Here is a 21879-nt window from a genome sequence, read left to right as displayed (position 1 = left end):
TCCAGGTTCGCGCACGCGTGAGCTTCTCTAGCGCGTCCACCCGCGCGCAAGCGCACTTAGTCTCTGGACACTTTCCAGGGCCCGCCCTCGCTACTCAGGAACAACACAAATGAAGACTTGGGCTGGGAAAGCACTTTATTGGGCTGGGCTTCCAGCCTCGGCCATGCGAGCCCTGCCGCTCTCGGTATGGGCTATGGAGCACCCCCACCGCCCTCCTCGTCGTCTTCCACGTCGAGACCCGGGATTCCTCGGATCTGGCACTGAAGGGCCCCGCCCAGCAGGGGTACGGCGCCCTCCTCCTCCTCTGGAGGCGGCGGAGGTGGAGGTGTTGCAGTCTCTGGGGCAGGCTCCAGGGGCATCGGGGGCTGTGCTGGCACGCTCTCTGAGAGCCCTGTCGCTTCACCTGGTGCCCCCTCATCCAGAGCGCCACTGTCCACCTCTTCTTGCTCCTGCTCCTTCTCCTCCTCTGGGCTGTCGGTGAAAGGATTCTCACCCTGTAGAGATTGATGGAGTCCTTAAAAGGAGGAAGGATTCACAGGGACAGTATGGGGACCAGGCTCACGAAGAGGTCAGGGCTGAACAGCGCCTTTACCTTTTAGCCTCACCTTCAGATAGCGCTCCAGCTTCTTGCTAATGAGCTTGTTGTTAAGAATACTGCGGGCCACCATGAGAGAGGACTTCTTGGACTGTTCCATCATGAGCTATGGGTGGGGCAAACAGAGTTGGTGAGGCTGCTCTGGAAGCCCAGCAAACCCAGTTGAGGCTAAGATTCACCAGTAACTAGACCTAGTGTCTGTAAATTCGCATTGGACATAATTGTCCGGTGGCTCTACAAGCTTGGAAGGAACTAGGGGACTGATCTGATCTTAGTGAAGTGCTCCATTCATCCATACCACATTTACTGTATGTGAAATGTGATTCGTTTACATAGCAACTATAATAACTGCCAGGCCTAGTGGCACAAGCTGTAATTCCAGCTACCCAAAGATGCCCTTGGTAAAAGCACTGGCTACTCTTTCAAAGACAGGTTCAATTTTCAGTTCTAGGGGATCTAATGCCCTCTTCTGGCCATCATAGGCAACCAGGCACTTGCATGGTGAGCATTCATATATGCAGACAAAACACACAAAATAATAAAAAGTTAAAAAAAAAAAAAGGTGGAGGGAGCTGGTGTGAGGGCCAGCCACGACAATCCTCCAACCATAATTACCTGGGACTCTGGCCATCCATGAATTTCAATAGAGGCTGGAGTCTCAATAGTTTTTATGAAGCCAGGCTGCAGGAGAAACACGACCCCCACCCAACAGACCATTCAAAGGAAATTCCAGGCATCCTAAGCACTAAATAGAAACACCTGCCAGAGCACAGTCACCAGGAAACCCTAGACAAAAGTCAGCCAATAAGGGGTCTTAAAACCTCAGAAACTACTCACCCCCACCTTTACTACTATAAAACCCTATTCTAATTGAGCTCGGGGCTCTCCGGTTATTCCAATATGTTGAATATGTGGGGAGACAGAGTTTGCAAACTTGATTAAAATAAAGGTTTTTTGTTTTTATATATGGGACTCTTGGTTTCCTTGGCTTGTTGGGGATTGTGGATTTGGGCATAACACTGGAAGTAATAGTTAAGTGACAGACTGCTTACTTAGTATTCCTGCAACCCTAGGTTCAGTTCCCAGATACGTACACACATAATACAGGTGTAATAAAACCTCTTAAAAGTAAAATGTAAAAACCATAATAAAGGGGCTGGCAAGATGGCTCAGTGGGTAGAGGCACATGTTACCAAGCCTGACAATATGAACCATTCCCTCAAGTTGTCCTTTGATTTACAAACACACACACACACACAGACACAAAACAAGGAGCAAATTGTCCTAGCACACTAGGAGGTGGGTTTTTTTTTATTTGTTTGTCCCCCCCCCCACAGGGTTTCTCTGTGAAACAGCCCTGGCTGTCCTGGAACTCACTCTGTAGACCAGGCTGGCCTCCTACCTCTGCCTCCAAATTCTGGGATTAAAGACGTGCACCACCACACTCAAGGAGACTGTCTATAAAGAGAGTATAAGGTGGGTGATGGTGGCACATGCCTTTATTTTATTTTATTTTTTTTTGGTTTTTCGAGACAGGGTTTCTCTGTGGTTTTGGAGCCTGTCCTGGAACTAGCTCTGTAGACCAGGCTGGTCTCGAACTCACCGAGATCCGCCTGCCTCTGCCTCCCGAGTGCTGGGATTAAAGGCGTGCGCCACCACCGCCCGGCTTGGCACATGCCTTTAATCCCAGCACTTGGGAGGCAGAGGTGGGCAGATCTTTATAAATTCAAGGACAGCCAGGACTGTTTCACAGAGAAACCCTGTCTCGGAAAAACAAACAAAATAAACAACAACAAAAAGTATAAAAACAGGGCAGGGCGGTGGTGGCGCACACCTTTAATCCCAGCACTCGGGAGGCAGAGGCAGGCGGATCTCTGTGAGTTCGAGGCCAGCCTGGTCTACAAAGGGAGTTCCAGGACAGGCTCCAAAGCTACAGAGAAACCCTGTCTCGAAAAAACCAAAAAAAAAAAAAAAAGTATAAAAACAAATACAATCAGCCCCATCAGTGCACACCTGTAAGCCCAACACTCAGGAGGCAGCAAGGAGGACTACTCCAAGTTCAAGGCCAGCCTGACTATATAGGTCAGTTCAGGACAGCTTGAGCTACACAAGACTCTTCTTGCTAGGCTGTGGTGGTGCACACCTTTAATTGCAGCACCTTTAATGGAAGGCAGACGCAGGTGGATCTCTTTGAGTTTGAGGCCAGCCTGGTCTACAAGAGCTAGGGCTACACAGCAAAGCTCTATCTCGAAACAAAACAAAAAAACAAACTGGGACTACCAGTAGAAACTGTATTAAAAGTTGAGCATCCTTTTACTCCACAGGATTCAGACATAAAGAAACACACTGCTCTACTGGTGGATCAGTTCGTTACAGACTCTGAAGCTGTTTGGCAGAAAACACCAGAAGTACAAATTTACCTGAGTAATTCCTATCCCTAAATGTAAGAATTAGAAATATGCACATTTACTAAATGTAGGGGTAAAGAACTGGAAGCATTTATGTTCTTTGGTGGAGAAGTGGGCAATCCATTCTACCTAAAATAATACCCGACTGCTCCACCTATCAGGCCCTGTTAGAAGGTGTGAAGTCTGGGCCTTTTTTTTTTTTTTATTGAAACAAGGTCTTTTTCCTTTCCTTTGTTTTTTGTTTTTTTTGTTTTGTTTTGTTTTTGTCTTTGTTTCTGAGACAAGGTTTCTTTGTGTTTTCCTGGAACTCACTTTGTAGTCCTTGAACTCAGAGATCTACCTCCCGAGTGCTGGGATTAAAGGTGCGTGCCACTACCACCCAGCAAGACTTGGTCTTGTGGTAGTTTATTGTGTTTTGGGGGGCTTATTTGGTTGCTTTGGAATAATTTTTTTTTTCGAGACAGGGTTTCTCTGTGGTTTTGGAGCCTGTCCTGGAACTAGCTCTTGTAGACCAGGCTGTCTCTGTAGGCAAGGCTGGCCTGAGCTCACTGTGTAGTTTGGTTTCTCAAACTTGTGGCAATTTTCCTGCCTCAGCCTCAGGTGGGAAAATTTGGATATGCCTAGTTTTTTTTTTTTAATTTTTATTTATTATGTATACAGCATTCTGCCTGCATGTATACCTGCAGGTCAGAAGAGGGCACCAGATCTCATTATAGATGGTTGTGAGCTGCTGGGTTGTTGCTGGGCATTGAACTCAGGACCTAAGGAAGAGCAGCCAGTGCTCTTAACTGCTGAGCCCTCTTTCCAGCTCTGAATATGCCTAGTTTATGAACTGGCTCTGAATTTATATCCTCTTGGCCTTCTGAATGTTGGAATTGCAATCACATTTGAGTCACAGGTCTGGAGGACACATCAACATGCTGGGCCATTTCTTCAGAGGCAGGAGTGCAAACATGATAATCAAAGAAAGAATGAAAGGGTTTTCTGTTTCCTTCATGTGTGTACCAGGGCTCAAACCGGGCTGTAAGGCTAGGCAACAACCGTTACCCATTGAGCTACCTCGTTAATCCTCTTTATATATTTTATCTACTAACAGACTGAGTGTGCAAGTAACAGGTTAAGGTCCTTTCTTCCCCCATCTATGTGTCCAGAAGTTGAAACACAGCTGTTTCCAGGTTTTGGTTATAATGACCAAACATGAGAAATATTTAAAATACTATACAACTTATATACTTTCAGTTGGTGCTTTTAATTCTAACCAGATGAGTAATACCAAGTGATAGTGCCTGATTATCTAGTGTCTCCTTCAGCCTCTAGTCCAACAGTGACTCACACATAGCTGCACTAGCCTTAAAACAACCGACTGTACAGCACTCAGGAAAAAAATAGAGCCTGACCTGGTCAGTGGGATGCATATGTAGGACCAGCTACTGCAGAAGCAGAGGCAGAAAGATTATCTGAGCCCAAATATTCAAGGCCAGATCAGGTAAAACAGACTCCTCTTACCTGCCTCTTCTCGGCATTGCTGTTATGTGCTGTCAGATAAAAAGGATCTTTGCTTTTCTGCTGCCCTGGCCTCCAGCAACCAACCCTGAGTGCTCTGATATGCACACTGAAATAACTGTCCAGAGTTTCTTTCTGTAAGGTCAACTCCCTTAGCTTCCAGAGTGCTTGGCCTGCTCAGGAAGATTTATTGGAACAGTCAAGGTAAACACACGATCTAATTTTCTCTCTGATCTCCTGATCTTTTATTTTTCACATTTAAAGTCTCTATAATTCAGCACATGCTATGAAGCAGGGATTCAACTTTCTTTTCCACAAGTTTATAAAATGCATCAGTATTTTCCTACTAAACTGAAATATAGGTCTATAATCTTATTTTTTTTCCCCAAGATAAGGTTTCTCTATGTAGCCCTGGCTGTTCTGGAACTTGCTTTGTAGACCAGGCTGGCTCTAACTGAGAGATCTTCCTGCCTCTGCCTCCAAGTACTGGCATTAATGGTATGTACCACCACTGCCCAGCAATTCTATTTTTTTTTTTTATAAATTTAAAATACGGGGCTGGGGATGTAACTTGGTGAAACAATGGCACAGCAAATGTAAAACCCTGGACTCAATCTCAGCACACATGCACACACAACACACCCACACACCCTCACCTCTCCATAAGGGGTCTAGAGAACAAGCAGACCCTCACACCTCCAAAAAGGCTTTAGAGAAACAAGCATCCACCCCACCCCCGTAACAGCTCTAGAGAAACAAGTACACCCATGTCTCCATGAGGACTTTAGTGAGATAAGCTCCCACCCCCACCTCCATAAGGGCTCTAGAGAACAAGCTTTCTTTTCAGAAATTTGACAGCTCAACACAGGTCTTTATTCCACTTTACTTATCCTTGACAAATTATTCACTATTTAACTATAAGGTTCTTTCTCAGATCCAGACAGAGGTCAGTATAATAACAGATCAGCTTTCTAAAACTCCAAGAGATTCACCAGAATCTCCTAGTCCTATCTGCATGCACTAACACTAAGTTAAACAAATGCTGAGTTTTGAGACACACAGTTGTGAGACTATCTAGTCGTTAATTACTGGCCCATGTAAACTTTTAAATATTGAATTGTATTGGCTTTGCAGTAAGTTTTAATCTGCTTAACAAGTCTCTGAACTCAAAACTGCCTTTTGTCTAGTATTTCTGGCCACTGTTAAACATGCCTTTTTTATATCTTAAATCCCATCCCCTTACCACATTCCACTAACCTTAAGACCACTTTGTTATAATCACTCAGCTTCTCTAAGAATGTTACCCCTGGGCTAGTAAGATGGCTTCAATGGGTGAAGAACAGCCTGCCAAAACTAGGGTCTCAAGTTTTGTCCCTGGGACCCACAGGATAGAGGGAGAAAACCTAATTCCCAAAAAAAGAAAGCTGTCCAAGACTTCTACATATATGTAGAACTAGTGCACATGCATGCCACCACACAGAAACAAAAGAATAACTGTAATTTTAAAAAAGATTGCTGTTACGGTGTGTACACTTTCCCTTCCAGTATTTTATTCCAAGAATGTTGCTAGAGTCTTACCGAGTCATCCTTTGCAGTCACAGATCTCAGGCTAATCTCTCTCTCACTCTTTCTCTCTCTCCCCCTTCTCCTCCCCCTGGGTGCTGAGATCAAAGGCATGTGCTAACACTGCCTGATGGCTAAGTATAGTTTACTATGTGTTTAAATTACTACTAAGTTGATACTTATATTTTCTCTTTATACCTTCCCATCTTTAAAAGTAAGCTAATTTATAGTTTCATCTTGGTATTATCTTTATTTGATTTTTGGAATTAAAGTTAAAACGGCTTCACAGGTGGATGTTACAGGCAGATGCCTGTAATCCCAGCACTTGGGAAAGGCATTGAGACTTGACTGCCAGCCTAGGCTATATAGTGAGATGCAAACTCAACGAAAACAAAATAAACACACAAAAACCAGAAAGCAGTAGCTGGGGAGATGGCTCAGTCAAGCACTTGCTATGCAAATACGAGGATCTGAGTTCAACCCTCGGATACCATATAAAAAAGTGGATGTCGTGGCATGGGTTTGCACTCCTAATATAGCGAAGTGGAGACAAACTAGTTCCTGGGGTTTGCTGGCGTCTAACTAGGCCAGTTTAGAGACTGTCAAAAGCAGAAAGAAAGGAAAGAAGGCAAGCAGACAGAAAGGGGTTCGCAGTGACTAAGGAATGACATCCTACAGCTGTCGTCTAGCCTCCAGAGCATACTGAATGCATGTGCAAGCATATACTGTCCAAACCTACACAACCCTCCCAAACACTAACACACACGCACAGTAACAGCCTAAAATGTTACTTAGAGCAGACAGACATCTAGAACAGCAGGCTGAGGGCTCTGTGGATTCCAAGCTCTAATGAAACTGATGAAAACTTGAAAATAAGACCTACCATTTTAAGTTTCTGGAAATGTTCCAAAGGACAAACAGTAGATGAAGAAATGCTTAATGAAGAAAATATTTTGACCAGTGGCAGCAACAACTGTATTTCTCTTTCTGTCCCTGCTACCTGTTGCAGAGGCTCAATTCTTGATAAAGAGATAACAGCTTAGTTGCTGTCAAGAGTCAAGGTTTGCCTTAGAGCACAGCATGCTAAGACTATAAGGACCCGCATATCCTTGGTTTGTTCATAAAGGAAGGGCCCAGGCTGAGAGAGAAGCTAAGAGACAGGCTAGAGCCAATTCATGTTCCCTCATCTCTTTCTAAAAGCTGAGGAGTAACACAAAGAGAAGTGCTTCTTTGCCTTCATTCTTCAAGCCTTGGCTCAAATTCTGTCTTGGGAGAGCCCCTTAGAGACCACCCTTTCAGTATCTTCCAAAGGAATGAACCTCATCACCAAGAATGACATTCAAGATGAAGGGCTCTTTCAAACCAATGGAGAATGTAGAAGGCGCCTGGAAGATCCAAGACGAACTAGAGATTGTGCTACAAAGAACCAGCATAAGAGCCAAGAACAGCCTTCCTGGATTGAGAATAAATTTCAAACAATAATTTCAAAAACTAACCCTGTAAGAAGTCCCAACTGGGGTAAATGGGAGTTAGGACTGAACTCAGGGTGTCAATGCATGCTAGAGAGACATTCTACCACTGAGCCATACCTCAAAGTTAATGTTCAAATTAGAGAGCAAGTTAAATTCCAGGGAGCAGCTAAAAACAAAAGAACAACCAGCCAGAAATTAATGTAGTTCATTAGCTGGTGTGACTAAGAAAGAGACAGGTGATTCACAGTCATTTCGGGGTAGCAGTGATATGTCCATGGTTTCCTCCCTTGAAGGATAACATCAAATTCTCACCATAAGAATGAAAAAGACATCATTAGCAAATACCTCACTAAAGAATTTGGCTTGTCCTGGGAATGTAATTTCATAGTGCGGTGGTTGTCTAGAATGTACAAGGCTGGGAGTCTAACTCCAACACCCATATAAAGGAAAAAAACAAAACAGAATGTGGCTAGTCATTAAACACACAGATAAGCAAAGATTAACAAGACGTTACAATGTGGAGGGTGAGAGGTCAGTCACAATGTGGTTTCTAAGACATCTAAATTATAAGATATTCAAAGGAAACCGATCCATATGTAAAACAACAAACAACAAAAAGCCTCTAACAGCAAACAGGAAGCAATCCATGAAACAGTGACTGGATGTCAATTTTTTTTTTTTTTTTTGGTTTTTTGAGACAGGGTTTCTCTGTGGTTTTGGAGCCTGTCCTGGAACTAGCTCTGTAGACCAGGCTGGTCTCGAACTCACAGAGATCCGCCTGCCTCTGCCTCCCGAGTGCTAGGATTAAAGGCGTGTGCCACCAACACCCGGCAATTTTTTTTTTTTTTTTTGATACAGGGTTTCTCTGCATAGCCTTGGCTGTCCTGGGACTCGTTCAGTGGACAAGGTTGGCTCTGAACTCCGAGACTGGCCTGCCTCTGCCTCTTGAGTGCTGGGATTAAAGTTCTGTGCTGCCGCCAACATCACTACCACCACCACTGCCAGCACCACCACCCACAACCACTGGCAGATGTAGCTTTTCTTAGTGATTTCATACAACAGTTTACCTTATGTAACTGAATAATTTGAGTACTCATTCATCAAAATAGGTGTCACCACAGCCTGGCAGTTTCATCATATTTCAAAGTGGCAACTAAAAATACATTTTAAGCTGGGTATGGTGGCACATGCCTTTAACCCCAGTACTCAGGAGGCAGAGGCAGATGGATCTCAGAGTTCAAGGCCAGTCTGGTCTACAGAGTGAGTTCCAGGACAGCCAAGACTACACAGAGAAACTCTGTCCCAATACATACATACATACATACATACATACATACATAACCAAAAAGAAAAAAAAACCTTGAAAACAAGAGAAAAATAAATCCTCACTTATAAGCTGATGTCTCACCATGCAAAAGAAACCCAAAGGCAGTAAGAATGCAATAGAAATGCTTTAAAAAACAACTGTCAACTTGTCCCTGGTCAGCCTGAAACTCACTATTTAGACCAAGCTGGTCTTGAACTCACAGAGAGATCTACCTCCCTCTGCCTCCTGAGCACTTGGATTAAGGGACTATGCCAGTATACCAGGTATAAATCACACTTTGAGAAACTGTTGAAAGGAAATATTAAAAGCAAACAAACAACTCCCCAAAGTAATCATCCAATAGAAGACAACACTTTAAGAGTAACACTCTGACAACCGCACCAAGAAGCAACAGAAAACAATATTGTAAAATAGGACTTCCCAAATTCATCTAAAACTCAACATAAGTCTATCAGACTACCAACTAGATTTTTTTTTCAGAGAAAATGACAAGTTAAACATAAAACTAAATAGCATACAATAACCAAATCAATCTTTTTTGGCTGGCTGTGACAGTGCATGCCTGTAATCCAAGTACTCAGGTGGCTAAAGCAGGAAGATTTTCAGTTCCAGGCCATCTGGGGGCAGCCTAGAAAGTTCCAGGCCAGCCTGACCTATACTGTGAGATCATGCCTTAAAATAAAATAGCTGAGGATGTCACTCAGTGCTAAAATGCTTGCCTATACATAACATACAAAGTTCTAGGTTTGTTCAATTCCAGGATGGCAAAACAGACAAGCAAGCAAGCAAACAAAAACCATTTGTGAGGGGCTGGAGAGATGGCTGGGGGTTAAGAGCATGCATTGCTTTTCCAGAGGACCTGAGTGTGTTCCTAGTCTTCACATTAGATGGTTTACAACCACCTGTAGCTCTAACTCCAGTGGATTTGATGCCCTCTTCTGACTTCAACAGACAACTGCACTCACGTGTGTACACATGCATGCACACACAGGTACACAATGAAAAATAACATTTAAATAATTTTAAAACAACAATAACATTAACAAATCCTTCTGTGAAGTAAAGACACATCAAGAAAGTGAAAAAAACATCTGGGCATGGTAGTGCACACCTTTAATCTCTGAGGCCAGCCTAGTCTATGCTGTGAATTCCAGGACATTCAGAGCTATATAGTGATACTCTGGAAAAAATAAAGTGGAAAAACCTACAAAATGGTAAAAGTAAATTTGCAAATCCTATCACATAAGGGACTTACGTCTCAAATATACAAAGAATTATAAGACTGAGGATATAGTTTAGTTAGAAGACTGCTAGCTTAGCATGAACAAGGTCCTATATTCAATCCACAGCAATACAAATAAAAAACATCTAAGAGCAATACAATAACCATAATAACTGAAAGCAACACAATTTTTAAATGATCTAGGTATCTGAGTAGACTCTTCTCCAAAAATATCACTTTTTACTCACTAGGATGGCTAGACCAAGTGTTAGGTAGTAAACATTGTTGAAAAGGCTGGGTATGTAAGTTCAGTGGGCAGACTGCTTGCCTAGCATGCATAAGGCCACGGACTAATCTCCAACAGCATATAAACTTGGCACAGGGACACATGGTTATAATTCCATACAGGAGGAGCAGGAGTTCAGCTACATAAAGAGGTCAGTCTAGGTTACATGAGACCCCATCTCAAACAAATAACATTGGTGAGAATATAGAGAAGTTTGAACATTTCCATGATGCCTGAGTATATAAAATAGTGTAGCTACTCTGGAAAACAATGTCATAGTTGCTTAAAGCAATTAAGAGTTCTATTCCTAAATATACAGCCAAGAGAAATAAAAAACATGCCCACACGTTAACTGGTAAACAAATGTTCCTAAGAAAATTATTCTTTATAGCCAAAAGCTGGAAACAACTCAAATGCCTAAGAGCAGTGGTTCTCAACCTGTGAGTCATGATCCCTAGGGGGAGGGGTTGAATGACTTTCACAGGGGTTACATATCAATATTTACATTTATAACAGTAGCAAAATTATTATGAAATAGCAACAAAAATAATTATGGTTGGGTCACCACAATATCAGAAACTGTATTAAAGGGTTACAGCATTAGGAAGGTTGAAAACCACTGCCTAAGAAGATGAGTGAATTTAAAAAACCAAAATAAGCAGGGCAGTGGTGGTGCATGCCTTTAATCCCAGCACTTGGGAGGCAGAGGCAGGCGGATCCCTGTGAGTTTGAGGCCAGCCTGGTCAGTTACACAGCTAGGGCAGTTACACAGAGAAACCCTGTTTTGAAAAACCAAACCAAGCCAAACCAAAACCCAATATAATTAGACAATGAATATATTAATCCATACATAGAATGAAATTGATACATGGTACAATGTAGAGATTCCTGAAAATGCCATGCTCACAGAGAAAGAAGCAATCACAGACCACGCATTATCTGAGTATCTATAAGTAATGTCAGAAATAGGCAAATAAACAGTAAACTAGAAGCTTCCTAGAGCCAGGGCTGAATGAAAAGTTAGGGGTAGGTAACAGCTAGTATGTTCTATAACCGACTGTGGTGTGGTTGTAGACCTCTGCGGTCTGTGGGATCTACCCAAAACCACTGAATTCTAATAAAAAAAAAGAGTTGTGTCTATATATAGGGTGTGTACTAGTTAGTGTATGTGTGCTTGTGTTTTGATTCAGGATCCCTCACTGAACCTGAAGCTCATCAATTTATCTAGACTGGTTGATCAAAGAGCTTTAGAAACCTACCTGTCTCTGTGACCCTGAGACCTGAGATGATAAGAAGCCAAGACTGGCTGTTTCCATGGTGTTACATAATGCGACTAGCTGTCCCAAAATTCTGCTACCATGGCTTCCCCACCATGGTGGACCGTACCTTTGAACTGTGAACCAATATAAACTTCACCCTCTTTTTTAAAATTAATTAATTAATTAATTTTGTACACAGCATTTTGCCTGCATGTATGCCTGCAGGCCAGAAGAGGGCACCAGATCTCGTTACAGATGGTTGAGAGACACCATGTGGTTGCTGGGAATTGAACTCAGGACCTCTGAAAGAGCAGCCAGTGCTTTTAACTGCTGAGCCATCTCTCCAGCCCTAAACTTCACCTTCTTTTATGTTGCTTTAATGGTCAGGTATTTTGTCACCAAGCTGGCCTCGAACTCACAGACATCTGCCTGCCTCTGCCTCCTGAGTGCTGGGATTAAAGGTGTGTGCCACCACTGCCCCGCTCTTTTCTTTCTTGAATAGAGCTTTACTCTGTAGCCCAGGCTGGCCTGGAGCTAACAACAACCCTTCTGTCTTGGCCTCCCATGTGCTGGGATTACAGGTGTGAGCCACCATCATATCTAGCTAGTTTGAAACTTTCAAACGTGTAGCATTTAAACTTCACTAAAATTAACTCACCTGTAATTTCATCACAGGCAAAATTCTGACTTTATATTTTCTTAGTTATTGCTAATTGTTCCTACATTTTATTAATACAATGCACTCTACAACTTCTACAACCTTCTTTCCCTAATTGGACTTAAGGCCTGTTCAACAGGAAGGAACTCATTCCTGGGACAGGAAACCTAACCAGCTACCCAGAGCTAATGAAGTCATGGATCTTGGAGGAGAACCTACAACTACCACTTGACTAAACCAGCATAACCCTGAGATACATTCTAAATACTTGTCATTATCCCCACAGATAAGTGCAGTCTTCAATCACCATCAAGGATACTTCTCTTTGTAAAAGTCAGGGACCATTAGGGGAAAACCACAACCAATCAATATATGCAGAGCTGTGGAGTCCAGTTCCAAAGGATACATTTACAACATAACTCTTGAGTCTAAGGCTCAGTAATCATTGAGGAAGAGGGGGTGAAAGATTGTAAGAGCTAAAGGAACAGGGAATTTGCTGAGGTTGTATCTTCTAGAAATATCAGAAGGTACATACATGAAATCTCATAACACGGCTGCCTAAACGTTACTTGAAAAGGACAGGATGAAACCAACAGACATGCTATTGTGGAATGGAAAACTCAAGAGGACTTAGCCTAGACAAAGAACTATAGCAACTAAAGAATGCAAGAATAGGAGAAACAGTCGTCCTCAGGGAAGAGTGCAACACTTGGTTATCCAATTTTAAATCAGTCCCGAAGACATAAGCATACAAATGACATTCTGCAGGCTGAGAAGGTTGCACTTACCTAGTTAGGAAAAGACAAACAGACATGAGCATGCTTGCGTGCAAGCGCGTGCGCACACACATATTCTCATATGTAACAACAATTAAAGAAAAAGAGGCCACGAATGTCAGAGAAAGAAAAAGCACATGGAGGATTTGGGAGAAGAAAAGGAAAGGGGAAAATGATATAATTATAAGGTCAAAACACAAGAAAACAAAAGCCACCAAAATAAACACACACCACATATTCTGGCCAAAGAAAAGCCTGGGAACACACTGGAAAACGAGCCACAATTCACTAACTTTCTTACTAAGTGTGCTTTTTCCCCTGCATCACATACCATGCACTTCTTCTGTCTGCAATCAGTGCAGCACCACCATCTACTCAGTTCCTAGGAATGGGAATCATCCAGGGCTCCTGGTTCCTCCCACAGGCCAGTGTCCTGTTCCTGCATTGCCAGCATTTCTCTTCTTCATTCCCAAAGTCATTCTTATCTACATGGCCCCAGAGCAGCTCCCTATATCCTTCATGGCAAATGTCTCTAGCTCATTATTAACTTTAATACTTTTACTTGACTACTTGAACACTGCCAATGACAGAAGCAAGCCTCTGAAGCTAATTCCCTTCTCTCTTTAAGCCACATCAGTATTATTTGTTGGCCTCTGTTTTCTGAAACTAATTTAGCTATTGATCCTTGTGCATATGAAGGACACACATCCCAAGGTGCTCCTTAAAAGTTCAGTTGAATGTCACCTCTGTCAAAGAGGGCATGTATCTCCTTGGCCTTCCATCTTGCCCCTGCTTCCCTCACAGTCTCATGGGCAAGCAGAGGCTACAACCCTATCAGAGGATACCTGGGCCCCAACTCACCCTGCGGTTCCGGTTATGATCCATAGTCTTAAGATGCTTTTGGATGATTCCAAACTGCATGGGGATGAAGAGGTCACAGGCTGCACAATGGGCTGCCTCCACCTTCTTTACAAAATGCTCCAGAGCAATTTCTGTAGTGGGGCAGAAGAAAGCAGTCATCACCGGTCTCTAGTGCCAAAGACATCGGACTAGCTTCTTAACTTTCCCTGCCACTTCCATCCAAGCCTGAGACTCAGTGAACAGAGGACCATCATGTCACTGCATTGAGAAGCAGAGAAGGGCAGGCTGGGGGCCTACCTGGTGGCAGCCGTCCTGCTGGGATAGAACCTCCTCACCTTGGGTCAGATCTTGGTCTCTGTAGATTTGCTGGATCAGACCATCAAGGTCCTCCACAGTTTTTCGGAGCTCTTCTGTCTTCTTGGTCTTGTTGGTGACATATTCCTATTGGAGACACAGATGTTTGGGCCAGGCCCAGGGGTTCCAGAGACTGGAGAAACCAGCAGCAGATGTGCTGCTCAGAAGCTCACCTGAAGGAAGTCAGCTGTCTGCTTGGGAAGCTTGGTGCCTACATATTTGAAGTGTTCCTTGTGGAATTTGCTGTCAAGGTGGCTACCCATCTCATCCTCATAGAAGGTCCGGTATTTGCAGAGAGAACACACAAACTGGATCCTGCCACAGGAGGGAAACAAACAGCTGAGGCTGCAAGGATCCTAGGGAGTTTACCGTTATTTTACCCAACCCAGCTGGAGGCCTTGAAAACAGGCCTCGAACTGAAGTGCAGTCCCAGCAGAGGGATAGGCTGGGACTGACAGGGTCAGGAACAGAAGGGGACAGTCTGCAGGCTGCAGTTACAGCAACGTAGGGATTAGGGGAAGAACTCTTTCTTCCCACAGGCAGGAGGTTGAACCCGAGGCAGCTGCTGCTGCAAACAGGCAAAGTCGCTGGAAGGTTGTCGGAGGGCCTCTCTAGCAAGGCTGGGCAGGAGCTTGTGCATTTGGCCCAGCTGGGGACCAGAAGGAAGGATGCCCTGGCGAGGGCCAGGAGGCCCTGAGGTGCAGAGTGGAGTACGCAGTCCCGAGGCAGTGCCTGAAAAGGTGCTGCATCTTCCTTCTGGGGTCGGGGGGACTCAAAGGCCCAGCCCATCCTCTGCTCAGAATGCCTGGGGGTGGTGTCAGGAGGGATGGTAGGCAGCAGGCCTGGGCACCTGCTGCCTCATCTTCCTCTTCCAAGAAGAGACCAGTCTGAGCTGGAAGGAGGGTGCCTGCCTGGCCTGCCAGAGGGCAGCCTGGAATCACTGGGCGAGGTGCTCTGTCTGGGCCTCGTGTCCACAGCAGAAGCCTGGGGTCTAGGGCCTGGGCTGGAACAGGCCTCCGTGGCAAGGGGCGGAGGAGGCCAGCCGCCACCGAGGCCTCGGGGCGGGTCCCTACCTCTGCCGGACGTCCTTATCTGGGCCACGGGGTCAGCTTTGTCTGAAGAGCCCAGGGGCCGGGCGCCGGCGAGGCTGAGTGGAAGGTCCAGCAAGAGCAAGAGTCTGAGGCGGAGGAGGCAAGCGCCAGTGCGGGAGCCCTGAGGGCAGACAGACCCGACCAAGGGACGTGAAGGGCTCAGCCACAGACAGGCCCGGCCTGATAGGGCCGGTGGGCAGGGCCAACAGCAGACCCAGAGGCTGCCATAGCCCACAGGTGCTGTCATCTCTCCTGGGCACGGCGGCGGCCTCTTGGCAGCTAGCTGGGGTGGCACAGGCGCCTTGGACCTTGAGTCTCTGATGAGTTGGCCCCCTCCCTCAGGGGCATCGGGCCCCCTGCGCACCTCAGGGCTTGTGCGCTGAGTGACCTAGCGCTGGAACTTCTGGGTAATGGTGCTGAGCAGTGCCAGGTCTCAGGCCATAGATGGCAGCGGTCGCCAGGTGGCCACAGAGGGGCAGGGGACGAGTCAGGACTTGGGAGCTGGGCCTGGCGGGAAGCAGGGTCCATGCACAGCAGAGCAGGTGGCGGCTCCCAAGGGAGGCCAGAGGGCGGCGAGATGGCAGAGCTATGGCCCTGCTCTCCTGGTGGCAGCCCCAGAGCCAGGCGGAGGCAGAGGGATGGAGGGAAGACAGTTAGTTACCTTTCCACCATACGGTCTCGCTGTCGCTTTTTCTGTTTGTCTTGGCTTTTCTTGCTTGCCAGCAACTTGCGCTTGGCCTGGCTGCTCTCATCCTGGGCGGTCAGGGCCCCTGTGGTAACAGAAAGGCAGAATTACCAGCAGGACTCTAACAAATTAGACCCTGTGACCTGTGGCTGATCACCCGCTGTCCACTCCAGAGGGTCCATCTGAGAGCAGCTGTATACATAAAGCCTCAGGCCATGAGCAGGGCTGGGTGCCCTGAGCTTAGCACAAAGTAGATTTGGCTTAGGCACCAGGAGAGGGGGAACATGTACTGACCCCTCCATTTTCCGGAACACCCTCACTCTCTGCAGAGTGGGTGCAGAGAAGCTGGAAGGCAAAGACAGGCTGTCTTGGTGGGAACACTGGCGTGTTCAGAGGGACTGGATGGCGGGATGCAAGGAGGCCGTTCACATGGCCCTGCCCACCCCCCACCGGGCACCGCGGCAACAGTGGGCTGAGGCTGGATTTACTGTTAGGTACCTGCTGGCGCTCATCACTCAGATGGGGGGACACGGACTCCCAACAAGGGCTGGAGAGGCGCTAAGGGAGAGGACACGCAAACCAGAGCCGTAAAAACTGCACCAAGGGTCCCAGCTCGGACACCAGCCACTGAGGACTTGGAACTGTGTGTTACTGAGGGACCAAGGGGAGGGGGTGTGCCTGGGGCTCCCCACACTTTTGCTTGCTGGCCCCACCTGAAGGCAAAACCAAAGTGCTAGGCTGGGGCCATACCATCTATAACCTCCACTTAGGAAAAACAGGCAGACTGGGAGGGCACAAAGTAAGAAGAGGTCCTTCCTACACATACCCAGTCCCATAAGGTCCCCAGCCAGCCATATTTCTGCCACAACCCTGCCCTCAGCTGGATCCCTCCCACTATCAGCACCTGGAAGAGCCTCCCCAGTACCTAGGCTCCCCTGGAAAACTCACCTTTCTCTGAATCTTCTTTGCCTTCTTCTCTCCCATCCTCTTTTCCCTCCTCGTCCTCTCCTTCCTAACATACAATTTTAAAATTCAACTTTTAAAAGGGCAGTTACTTATACTGGCTCTAAAGGATTAAAGGTCAGAACTGGGAGCATCACCCCTTTCCATCACCTGCTGCATAGAAGCCTGCATATCCCCATCTCTTCCAAGGAAACACATAGCTGGTGAAGTGGTCTGTACTCTCCCCCAGATACACAGCCTCCTTGTGCTGGCCACTCACCACCCATGCATACAGGCGATACCACATAGTCTGTGACCCTTGTAACAAAGCCTGTGATTCTTCAAGCCAGTTCAGTCCTCCTAGGCCCTACCTGCAGAGACCAAGAGCCTGGGTCTAGGGTTACTTACTGCTCGGGAGCCTTTCTCCATAGCCTCAGCACTTTCAGTACCCTCTGCAGCTTCCCCCTCAGTGCCTTCATCTGCAAGGGGAGAATAGATAAGCTCAGTTGAGGAGTCCCTTGGGGGCAGGGAACAGGAAGCAGGACCCCAGGCTGAACAACTTACCATTCTCTGAGTCACTGTTGTCTGAGCAGTCTGTTCTGGTAGCTTTGCTGTCTGGCTCATCAGGACTGCCACCCTGCTTTCTCTTCTTCTTTTTGGTCTGGGTGAGAAAGAAGCAGCCAAGTTAGAGATGGTAGCTGTACCCCAGCAAGGATCAGGAGAGGTACACCAGCTGACTTACCCGGAAGTCGGCTGTGGTCCAGGTCTTCCAGGTCCGCCTCATCTGCTTCATGCCATTGCCAAATCCGAAGCCAAATCGGGAGCCACCAGAGAAGGCACCCCCACCACGCATGCCCTGGAACATGCCATACTCGGGGATGATGTTCTGGGAGAAGAGGGAAGGCAGCCGGGAGGCACCAGGCATGCACTGGCCCCGGGCCCCCATGGGGTCTTCCCACATGCGCCCATAGCCCGAGGCCATTGGCCGTCCACTCCGGGCATCCCGGGCCCAGCCCTGAGCCCTTGGACCAAATGTATCTCCTCCACGCATTCGAAACTGGTCACGGTAGGCATCATATTGGCCTTCATAGGCCATTTCCATCTCAGGATCAAGCTCGCCATAGTCATAGCTGGACCTGTAGAGGTCTCGTTCACTCAGGATGGCCCTTGAGTCACAGGCCTCATAGGAGTCATATCTGTGGAGACAGATGACAAGCATCAGGGAGAGCCCCTTAGAGTTCCTCAACTCCAACTGGCCTAGACTACTGTTCTTGCCATGTCCTGCTCAGCCATCCCTAATCTTAGTCCTACAACAGAAAAGGCTGTAAGACAGGCTTACTGCTCAGAAAGGCCACAGAGTAGAACATCAGGGGCAGCAAGAGCTCTTCCAGTGAACCTGAACACAGCCATACACTTGCCTGGGAACCCTAAGTAGTGACAGAGGGAAGGATAGCTCTTATTCAACTGAGGGACAAAGCTGCCTCCAGAGTTTTCCAAAAGGATTTAAACTATGGCAATTACAATGGTCAAAGCTGTTCCTTATGAGCAAAGTCAAGAACAAAGAATGTTTTTTTCAATATCTGTGACAACACTGGGCTAGTTTCATCTTTGATGGTTGGGACTTCCCTTAAATCCTGTAAAACTCTTACTACCTTGAACAAGCGAGAGGAAATGTGCAACATTTCTTGGGAGATATTATGAGCTTACCAAGGGGTCAGAAAAGGCTGGGTTTGTAGTCCAGCTGAAGAGCATTTGCCTAGCTTCAAGGCTGGGCTTTCTAGCCCCAGCACTGAAAACAGGCAAACATAAATCTCAACACAGCACCTAGTAAGGAGGCTGGACCACCTGCTGAGGACAGAGATGGCTTGCCTTCAACTATAGCCCATGCTTAGGCTCACTTCCCACATACCTCACAGATATATGGTCCTATCTGTATTTTCTTCTCCAAGCCTCACTAGGAAGCATCAACAGTTACAAAAGATATGGCACCTGCCATTTATTCCAGGCACTGATTCCAAGTTTCTACGCTATAGCAAGCTACCCTGCAGCAGTGTGAGCCATGTAAGCCAAGTCTCTTGCTCTTACCTAGGAGCCCTGAGACTATTTGGTCCTCTCAGTGACCAGACCAGTCCCTATCTCCTCACTGCTTGATCTGCCCTATCTACTATTCGAAGCTATCCAGCTTCCCTTCATCCTATGCTAGAAATATATGTGCCCTTCTTACTATGACACAAGCACTGCCCCTAACCAAACCACAATCAATTCAGTCAATGACAACACACATATGGGATCCTCAGCTGCGGGACGGATCTGAGGGGGAGGTACAGTTCCACCATTTACTTATAATCAGGCAAAGAGTGACCTGCTTGCACTTCAGTAGATCTATCCACAAAACTAGGAAAAATTTCTCCCAGGGGTGCTTTCAACAAATTCAGTTCACATTTATAAGGCACCAGCAAGTGGTCATTAAGTACTCTTATCTGACTAGCCTCTAGGGTGGAGATGACCTGGCTCCCAGTGGTTATCCCCAAAGGCTTATCTCCTTCTTCTCACCAAACCCAATTTGTCCCACCCTGGCACTATGTGAGATGCCATGATCTGGACTGAATACCTAGCTGTCTTGAAGGGAGACATTAGATATTTTACTTCTGAGGAGTTATTCTGTGGGTATAGTCAAGACAACTGGGGCCTGCTGTCCCCCTGCACACAGAGGAGGTGGAAATAGGGGGTTAGCAGGGAGGATGACAGGTCAGAAAGGAAAGCACAATGGACCTCATTAGGAGCACAGCATCTGGGAAGCACAGAGCAAGAGGAGACAAAGCAGACACCTAGGAGTGTTCAGGAAAGGTTCCAGCAGACAGGAGTGTCAACCCTGAAGAGCCTTAGCCCCTAGCAGCACCCAAACTCACCTTTCTCCACCTGAGCCGTACACACCTCCTTGTATCATGTCTGTCTCCAAGTGCGGCATCATATCTAAGCGCTGGTTAATTCTGGATAAAACGGAATCGGCACTGGCGCTACCCGAGGCACTAGGGTTTGCATTTGTGTCAGAGTTAGCCATTTCCCAAGAGTGTGAAGTGGCCATACCATACCCATAGTTGGTGGCGTTATCCTGGCCATAGCCATAGCCATAACCATAGTTCTCGTAGCCTGTAGTTAGGAAGACAGAGGGTCAAAGACAGAGGAGGTGAGAAGAAGGGAGGAGGAAACAGAGACAAACACAGGAAAACAAAAAGTGTTTTTCGTCAAAAACAAGATAGGGGACTCTTAGCCACTTGAGGCTGGGTAGGCTTCCTGTGCCAGCCTCAGAGACACCCACCTAAACCCTGCTTGATCACATGGGCAGTTAGAGAAACATAACTGGTACAGTCCAAAGGAGATGAGGATGGCCAGATACTTGCCTCTATTTGTCCCAGAGTTCCAAGTTCCATATCCTACAAAAAGCAAAAGGGCAATTATTTCTACAATAGCTTCTAGTATATGAACTTTAGCTTAATACAATTTAATTAAAAAGTACAATTGCTCTCTGTATCTGACTCAACTTTTCAAGGTGCTATACATTGAACAATATCACACAGACATACCTGGCCACTCCTTGCCCTGATATTCAGCATTCTGGGGCTCTGGGGACATGGGTATTTAAGGAGCCTCCTGTTTCCAACCCTCTCAGGTAATAAACTTGGCTTCTACACTTCTTCCCTACAGACTTATAAGTGCTTATAAGATAAGCACTAACTGGAGGAAGAAAAGAGCTCACAGTGCCTCAGAGACTACGGGTTACAGGGTCTTCCTAGCAAGTGTAAGGCCTAAGGAGCCTTGTATATAAACACATCAAACACAGCTAGTCAATTATGTTTTAGCAATGAGGTCTAGGGATAAAAGTCAGAGATAGAGTTTTATCCTGCATTATAAAATAACAAATGACTGAATGACTGGTGACTGACTTACTGAAAGGATAAATATTACAACAAACTACTGTACAAAAAGTACATATTCACAATGAAGTCATCATACTGCGGTGGAACTCTGCCCTCTGAGTATTACATGGCCATTGCCGTCTTAAAATCAGATCAGGTGTCGCTGCCCTCATGATGTCCTGACAAGACTGAGTCTACCTGAATTCACTTAGGAAAGCAGTGAACAGCACACAAGGCTCCTTCCCTACCCAAAGACACATGAACAGTTAATAATTGCTTTGAGGAAGACTCTTCTGTGATGTAGATGCCTGTAAATTATATGCTCTCCTAGAAATAACCCCTCACCCACGCTCCTGTAAGTAACCCCAATTAAACTCAGGTTCACCAAGCTAGACTGAACTGGATTTTCTTCCTACACACAGACACACAGACACACACACACAGACACACACAGACACACACAGACACACACACACACACACACACACACACACACACACACACTCAACTATACTTAGGGTATAGACATTTGTTCCCAATGCTCCATGAAAAGCCATGTAACACATCCTATCACCCAACTGGAGCAGGGAAACAGATGGTCCAGGAACCCTAAACATCTGCCTTATCAGGGAGGGAGGGCCAAGAAGTCCTTGAATGATGCCATCATAGCTACTAGGTACACAATTCAGCAGAGGAAGGACAGACAATAAGCAGTTCCCAGAACCAATCATGGTGATGTACATCTGTAATTCTAGCATTTCAGAGGCAGAAGGATCTGTTCAAGTTCAAAATAAGTTTAGGCTACACAATAAGTCCCAGGCCATCCTTGGCTACATAGTGAGACCCTGCTTAAAAAAATCTCAGGGGCCGGGCGGTGGTGGCGCACGCCTTTAATCCCAGCACTCGGGAGGCAGAGGCAGGCGGATCTCTGTGAGTTCGAGACCAGCCTGGTCTAGAGAG

At 46.2% G+C, this 21879-nt stretch overlaps 1 protein-coding gene across 5 annotated transcripts in view; it reads right to left on the bottom strand.

The window, feature by feature from the left end:
* Positions 1-125: 125 nt before the first annotated feature.
* Akap8l (A-kinase anchoring protein 8 like) overlaps positions 126-21879 on the bottom strand; it is a 35923-nt gene continuing 14169 nt past the window's right edge. The window contains exons 3-15 of one of the 5 annotated variants that reach the window (XM_005360701.3): positions 20404-20436; positions 20095-20152; positions 19912-19992; positions 17745-18198; positions 17567-17663; positions 17411-17481; positions 17009-17072; positions 16037-16145; positions 14458-14599; positions 14266-14371; positions 13931-14061; positions 593-701; positions 126-514 (exon numbers count right to left, since the gene is read on the bottom strand). In XM_005360701.3, coding sequence (XP_005360758.1) covers positions 192-514; positions 593-701; positions 13931-14061; positions 14266-14371; positions 14458-14599; positions 16037-16145; positions 17009-17072; positions 17411-17481; positions 17567-17663; positions 17745-18198; positions 19912-19992; positions 20095-20152; positions 20404-20436 — 1778 coding nt within the window. In that variant the 3' untranslated portion in view covers positions 126-191. Of the gene's footprint in view, positions 515-592; positions 702-13930; positions 14062-14265; positions 14372-14457; positions 14600-16036; positions 16146-17008; positions 17073-17410; positions 17482-17566; positions 17664-17744; positions 18199-19911; positions 20153-20403; positions 20437-21879 lie in introns of all 5 variants that reach the window. The other 4 variants (XM_005360699.3, XM_005360700.3, XM_026785902.1 and 1 more) reach the window with 4 other exon arrangements.

The sequence above is a fragment of the Microtus ochrogaster genome, linkage group LG3, assembly GCF_000317375.1.
Source record: "Microtus ochrogaster isolate Prairie Vole_2 linkage group LG3, MicOch1.0, whole genome shotgun sequence".
Taxonomy (NCBI): domain Eukaryota; kingdom Metazoa; phylum Chordata; class Mammalia; order Rodentia; family Cricetidae; genus Microtus; species Microtus ochrogaster.
This window is presented reverse-complemented; position numbering and strand designations above follow the sequence as displayed.